The 7,589-nt window shown below is 42.2% G+C and overlaps 1 protein-coding gene across 2 annotated transcripts; it reads right to left on the reverse strand.

Moving 5' to 3' along the window:
• Positions 1-589: 589 nt before the first annotated feature.
• Positions 590-6,735, reverse strand: rnf183 (ring finger protein 183). 2 transcript variants are annotated; one of them, XR_013790177.1, is made up of 3 exons: positions 6,608-6,735; positions 805-874; positions 590-723 (listed from the first exon to the last, which is right to left on the reverse strand). XR_013790177.1 is itself a non-coding variant. In XM_079503115.1 (2 exons), exon 2 carries the CDS (start codon positions 5,672-5,674, stop codon positions 4,697-4,699), a length of 978 nt encoding a protein of 325 aa, XP_079359241.1. In that variant the 5' UTR covers positions 5,675-5,753; positions 6,608-6,735; the 3' UTR covers positions 4,361-4,696. The 2 variants fall into 2 exon arrangements, 1 of the variants encoding a protein (XP_079359241.1); XM_079503115.1 differs by lacking the exons at positions 590-723; positions 805-874 and adding an exon at positions 4,361-5,753.
• Between the last annotated feature and the right edge of the window lie 854 nt (positions 6,736-7,589).

Genomic DNA, 7,589 nt, shown 5'->3' on the forward strand with positions numbered 1-7,589 from the left:
TAAAAAAAACTAATAATAGCAGCAGTTGTGGTTGAGTGAAATGTAGGCTAATAAATCAATTGAATTTGTCCATGTTTTCTGCACAAGTTCAAACTCACATTACATGTATTAAACAAATGCCTAATGCCCATGCCCACATGTTTTGTACATAAAATCCATCACATATTCAAGTGGCCCAATTATTTGCCAATAATTTGGCAGAAATACTCAACATAGCTGATAGCTCTGATTGTATGGTAATAAAGCTAGCCTGGCTATAATACATCGTAGCTACAAGTCAGCTCAAGTTTCAGCATTTCATTTATTATGATACACTTCAGAAATAGGAAAGAAATCCTTTGTGAACTTGATGCTTCAGTACTTCTGATTCTATACATTTTATTAATGAACATTCGTTTCCAGTGTCCAATTTTGAGATCACATCACAACGATGAATTGAACATGGTGGACCCTATTGTAAACAAGTGTAATGCTTAATTGGGTCGTCCACTCACAATTAACACTAACAGCCTTTGTATTGAGTTTGTGCTTGAAATGTACTGTAATTCTGCAAACTGTTAATAAATATTTCAATCAATCAATCACAATGGCAAAAAATATAGGCCTATGATAAATTGCAGTATAGGGTGCCATGGCCTCATTCTTGTCTCAATCAGGTCGATTCTCTTTGCTCTTCGGTCTAGAATCGGAGCAGACTTTCAATGGATCACTGGGTCCCTTTACCTGAAAGTGTGAACAACAGACAATTAGTTTGGGTTTTTAGGACCCCATCTTTTAGACATTTATAACGATTTAACTGCTCACCTGTTGGACATTTGAGACATTTTGCGTAGTACTTTTCCCCTGTTCATCCATCTCTCTTGCATTATCAGGGCTGCAGGACAAGACCCCCAGGTTAAAATAAATCATTTCTGACACCAAAATAGACAAAGATATGCAGGTATTCTTCAGAGTCGACCACCCTTTTAGAATGAAAAGGGGTACTATCATTTGCCCTACACTTTCCTTCGAACTTGGCAAAATCACTGACACATTCAAAACTGGAAGTTCTTTGATATTCTGCAAACACTTTATTGTATAAATGTGTGATGCAAAAACAGAGGATTCAAGTTCAACTCTTCCAGGTGCCGTAGACTGCAATGTGCGCGCGCGCACCGGTGCATTCGGGTTCGGGGCACCTGCACCTGTCACGTAAGGACGCGCGTCCTCTGGCGGCGTGCACGTTCTCCAGTGTGAACGACGGAGATGTTTAATTCCACGATCATTTGTATTTGTCAGCAACGTTTTGTCCTCCAGCGGCGCTGATTTCACCGTGGCTGACGATCCTTCCCCCCTCGACACAGTACTACGTTCTCCTCGCAGAAAACACTTCCATGTTGGTAACGTGGACGCAGGCTGGTTGGACGCGGTACCGCGCTCACTGGTGGAGTCGCGCACCGCCCCATAAGCCAGCCCGAGGCTGCGTGCCTGTGTGACAGGCCGCTTGTTCGGTGGATTCCTGCTTAAAATATTCCCCCGACACCGGAGAACAGCAGACAGGGCAGACGCAGAAGGAGTAGAAGCCATAATCTGAGCATATTATGACAACTGTCTGCACTGCAGTTTAGACTTCCTTGACGCTTCAATCACTGGCCGCCTCTCCCTAGCTAACCAACACCGGCAGTCAGCACGTAGGTTACAGTTACACTACAGTAGTTTGCGTCAGCCCCCCAGACCATATTTGCTTCGTCCGGCCCGGGGTCGGGGTAAATGGGTGATAGCAGCTAGGCTATGTTGTCAAAGAAGGAGGAGGGTGTGTGGGCGTGCGCGCGCGCGCGCGTGTGTGTGTGTGTGGCTTTTGTTGCTGGGGTCCAGCTGTAAAGGTTTGCCTAGGGCTAAGGTTTGCCCACATAACTCATGAGTCCACAAATAATTGGGCAATTAGGCCTAGCTAATTATTTTAAATAACTTTGCATTTAGTTTAGGCATATACCCTTAGGAACATCTTTGAACATAAGATTTGGAAAAACTAGACTACATGTCAACATTTACTTACTTGGGGTAAATTAGCCTAGATAAAGTTTAGCCCAGCTGATTTATTTTCAGACACTTAGACCATCTCATTTGTGGACTGGTGGTGTAGGCCTATGTATGTTGAAGCCAAAATGATCAGCATTTTACTAATACTGACCAAATCATATCTCCTAGTCAAATATGGCAGCTGATTTCCTTCATAGAGCACATAAATTCCCCTGCATGATAGTCAAACTGGTTTCTCGGCCCTGTGACTCTGAACACATGCAAATCACTCTCCCCAAAAGTGTCACTGTGTCACAGTTGTATAGTGTCACTGTGTCAGATATATTCTTCCTGAACAAATTATCTAACAGTCTGCAATGCATCATCAGCCTAGTTTGTTGACACCTCAGTCTTCAGGAGTAGGCTAGTAGCCTATCGGGTAACAAAACCAGTTTCCAAAAGGCAGACGTGCAAATAGCCATGCAGTCTTTAACGTCAGCAATCAGGTGTCACTGGAAATGTGTCTCTACAATGGTCATCATTATTTATTAATCATTGACTGGCTGTGACTGGCATAATATTGACTTTCCAGGTGAATGCAAGCATCCACCATTTACATCGCTGGTAACATCTTACAATCTTTTCGGGCATTAAAGCTTTCCAGAAGATCAGTCTATTCACCATAGCCTACACTACAGATACTAGGCTTAGCCGCAATTTGCAACTCTAGGTTTTTTGAGTGGTGCAACCACTCCAAGGAACAGCAATGTCCGTCCGTCTTCACCTATGTGACTATGAGTACCAGTAGGGGAAAAAGTGGCGCTGTTGTGCCAGAAACAGAGAGAGCGAGATAGTGTTGCACTGTTGCCTGCTAATTACAGAGCGAGAGAGAGGCAGGGGGAGAGGGGAGTTGCACCACTCAGTTCACACAGGTGTGATTTTTTTATAATGGGATGAATCTAGAGTTGCAATACCCTCCATTGACTCCCCATTCATCCAATTTGCGTTTGCGATCTGCTTGTATTAAACAACGTTAAACTCACCAACATTGCAGCTCTAGGCCAAGCTTGAATTATCCTCTTTCAATCTGCCGAGCTTTTGTTTCATAAACATCCACCGTAGACATGTATGTCAAGAAATTCTGTGCAGGTGATTCTTTTTCTAAGTGTTGAAGTTTGGAAGCACTCGTTTTTATTAACGGGTCGCGCTGCTGCCTCCTGTATTATGTGCAAATGCGAAACAGGTGGTACGCAGTAACGCAGGGCCGTTCAGTGACTGCTTCCAAACTCCAACACAGAATTTATTGACAGAAAGTAGCTCATAACATGTCTACGGTGGATTTTTATGAAACAAAAGCTTGGCAGATTGAAAGAAGATAATTCAAGCTTGGCCTAGAGCTGCAATGTTGGTGAGTTTAACGTCGTTTAATACAAGCAGATCGCAAACGCAAATTGGATGAATGGGGAGTCAATGGAGGGTATTGCAACTCTAGATTCATCCCATTATAAAAAAATCTAGAGTTGCAAATTGCGGCTAATACTAGGCTATTTTGGGAATAATGATAGGTTATACTACAAATTTCCTTGTTTAAATTAAACTCTATTCTGGAGAAAAATACACATCATTTAAAAAACATTTGACAATAAATGAAAATTAAAAGTTTATTTTAATACAAATCTATATATCTTTATACAATGTTGAATGGCTATATACAAAACGTAGACATCCTGAGTCAAACATTTTGATCGGCCCAATAAAAAAGACCGGCAAAGATCCTTAGTACTCTTCATGAAGGAGTTTAGTGCATCTGATCTGAATACTTACAGATTTCTCATCACTATGGATGCTGTCCATATAAATGTTCATAGCCTTCTCTATGTCCATTGCAAGAGTGCCTTTCACAGTTATGTACTTCATAAGGAAACATAAAAAAGGAAATAAAAATAAGTTGGTCTCCATGTTCTTGTGTAGCCTACATCACTCTGGGCCTGTTAAAGGTATATTCAGTGATTTCAAATATCTTTTTATTTTATTTTTTATAATCCTCCCTACTGTAGAGTGTGCTGACCATATAAGGAGTTCCTCCCTGTCCCCAGTTAACCCCTGGGGTCAAAACACCGTAGGTTTCGTTTTTGGCTAGGGTTAGCCAAGGACTGTCTAAAGAGGATGAGACGCGAAGACAAATTTGGGCATGTACAACTTCCTGGTCTCAACTGCGCATGTTTCTTTCCTTCCATGGAGCAACATGGCGTCGCCCGTACGGTCTTCGCGTCTCGTCCTCTTTAGACAGTCCTTGGGGTTAGCCAGCCTTCATCCAATCATGATCGAGTGGGGGCCTTAGTGCACGTGCTGTTGGCCCCCCACTGTAGAGTGTGTGCATGTGCACATCTTGTTAACTGGGCGGACCAGAGGGTTTTTCAAATCACCCAAATCAATGAATTCTCCTTTAAGCCGGTATCGTTCAATGACAATCTAGGCTAACAGCTCTTCATGCTTGCAAATACGTTTTAGTCAATGACAGATTTCCTTGCTTCCTTGTTTTCTTTCACTCAGTCCACTGAGCATTAAACCAAAACATACTGTATACAGTATGTGCTGCTTTTGGTGTCACTGTCATTTAAGGTTCACAGACCATCCCAATCATTGTTATATATATGAGCCAGGAGGGTTTTCTGTCCTTTATTTCACCCCCTTCTCTTCATGGTGCTGCTGCTGTGGTTGGAAAGACTGCCAGAGTTTGGTTATTAACATGGTGAGGCTTCCCGTGAACAACCACATTGGGCATGACAACAAAAGCCACAATCCCTATTAGCATGAGTGCCACTGTGATTGTGATGATGGTTGCTACCACAGCATAGTAGCACTGGTCTGAGCGGAACCAACTGCGCAGGCGACCTCTGACTCTGTTGGGGGGCCTTCCTACATCCACAACAGTGGTCGGAGCAATGCCTTGTTCCAGAGTGCTGAGGTTGACGTCGTTACCCTCCATGGAGGAGCCATCCTGCTTCTTCTTGGGCAGGGAGAGTGTGGTAGATTTGGTAGGGCTGCTAGGAGGGGGGTTCTTCAGGACCAACTGACCCTTGCTGCGTTTGAAGCGAATGGATATCGCCCTCTGCATCTCTTGAGGGAGTTTGCGGAAGATGTCCAGGTTGTTGCCTAATTGAGGCAGGTCCCTTCCATGGGGGAGCTCTGTCATTTCACGACACACTGGGCAAGACAGGGACTTGAGCTCTAGAGAGGAGACATTGATACGTGCAAGGCACTCCAGACAGAAGGTGTGTCCGCAAGAGAGCAGCTTGGGGGTCTTGAAGATGTTGTCATAGGAACAGAAGCACACAACACATTCTGTATCAGCCATTTCATCTTCAGGGTGCTGCGCCTTCCTCCCTTCCTCCTTCCTATCCCGTCTGGAATCCTCACTCCTCCCACGTGTCCTCCGACCTTGTGTGCTTCGTCCTCGTTCTCTCCTCCTCCCCCTATCTCTGCCAGCCCTCTCAGAGTCGGTGCTCTTGGATCGCCTCACTTTTGCAGGTTTCTCCTTCTTCCCTTGATCCTGCTTGGTGGCCTTGTCTTTAAGGTCAGGTTTGGGTTTAGGTTTGACATTGGGGGCTTGTCTGGTACCACAGGTCTCATCCCGACTCCCTTCACCTTGATGTCTCTCTCTGTCCTCATTCATGATGGCAGGATGCAGTCACAGTCCCTTGCTGGCTGGATTCAAATGCAGGCCTGCCTATATAACAGTTTCTTCAGAAGAGCTGTGGAAAATGAAACATGTGATAAGATGACTGGTCTTTGATAACAAACAGATCAGGAAGCAAATGCAGGATTAGGTGAGCTGCTGTCATACCCATGAAAGGCATGCCTGAAAAAAAAAAACACTTTCATGATGATGAAGCAATTTTAATCTATAAGAATCTAATGTACTATTGTAGTCTAAAGCTATCAATTTGATTTGATTGTTTCATTTACTTAACAGGCATGTGGTAATATTGTCTCGATAATGGGTTGCCATATTTACTTAATAGGCTTTCCTGTACAGAAGTCATTGGCAAACATGTCTGTAATGACCACAGCTTACTGTACTCAAGTGTGTCAAATAGATTTCAATGTACTGATCAATTTTTAATGGTTTCTCATTGCCTTTTTGACAATGTGCAGCTGACTGAAAGCAAGCCACCATTTATCTGAGATACCATAGCAAACATTCCATAATGACAATCTACTTTACATAGTCACTCAATCATTAACCCCAACCTTTTAACCATTAGGCTACTAATCTCTTATTTTCATGACAGGCAGCTTTGTGGTCATACATATTTTTTCATATAATCCACTGCATCATTGCATTTGCAAGATGTGATGATTGTTTGTTTGTTGTTGTTTTATTGGACTAGTGGTACTGAGTTTTTACACCTAAAAGTGTAATTTAAATAGAGATGCATTCATGTACATAAGTAAAAGCAATATGAGTCTGACGAGTGAAAACAGAGAACATTAAGGTTACACAACAAATTCCATAACTCTGTAAAATTGTAAGGATATATTACAGGTCCAGTTGAATTAGCATTCAAGATTTCACTGTGTACTGTAGATATCCAAACGCACTTACTTTTTTGAGGTAGGTGAATGTTGGATGAATCCCATAGATAATCCAGCATGTAAAATATTTCTAATTAGTTATGTTCCATTCAATATATCTCCATCGACACCAAAACTTAAATCCGACTCTCATCTGATCTCCTACACTACAATCTGCGTGTCACTTGTTCTACCTGTGACTATACTGCCTTCCTTGATTGTCCCTCCTTCCTCCTTTTCTTGCCTCTGTTGGCTCGAGAGTCGATACCTCCCACTCCAATCTCTCGTCCGACCAGTTAAGCAAGTCAATGTGGCATTTGAAACATTACTTAAGTTTGTATGTGTGGAATTCGTGGCCACACTTGATGTGTGTATGTACGTCTGTGTTTGAACTTATAGCATATATCATTTAAAATATGACATACAGTGACCCATATAAATATACAATACAAAGCTCAGCTTTTTAGTTAAATGTCTTATCTTGAAAGAAAGTGCCTTGAGATAGACCTTTGTCTTTTTCTCTTTTCACCTTGTACTTCAACAGAGCATCACATTTCTCCTCAGTGCCATAACAAAGTGTTTGCATTCTGGACACTGTACAGTCTAATTTATAATGTGAATGTTTCCCATTGATGTAATATTTCCTGATGTGAGATGGGGACAGGGAAGACAGTCAGTGGAAAATTCCAGTCACTGAAGCAAAAACAAGGGTACCAGACTGTCAACCATGACCTACAAGTCAAACAACAAATGCCTCTCATACTTCCACTTGTCTTTGTCTAGTTAGTATCTTTGAGATTTTACTGCCCTGACAAGAAGAGCCACTTAAAAGCTTAAAACAAACTGCTGCTACCAGAAACACTATTATTTACTGTTCACTTAGTTGGGATGTGCATACACTCATAAATGTGCTAATAATACCATGCTTAATGGCAGTCAGTTATACTTAGATATCTTCCTCAAATATTGACAATTTAAAATATATAAGGTTATTTGCTCACTAATGCAAGTGA

Source organism: Electrona antarctica (genome assembly GCF_951216825.1).
Source record: "Electrona antarctica genome assembly, chromosome: 6".
Classification (NCBI taxonomy): Eukaryota; Metazoa; Chordata; class Actinopteri; order Myctophiformes; family Myctophidae; genus Electrona; species Electrona antarctica.

Excerpts from the sequence above, each read along its gene's own strand:
- rnf183 (XM_079503115.1), bottom strand. The coding sequence starts at position 5,674 with ATGAATGAGGACAGAGAGAGACATCAAGGTGAAGGGAGTCGGGATGAG.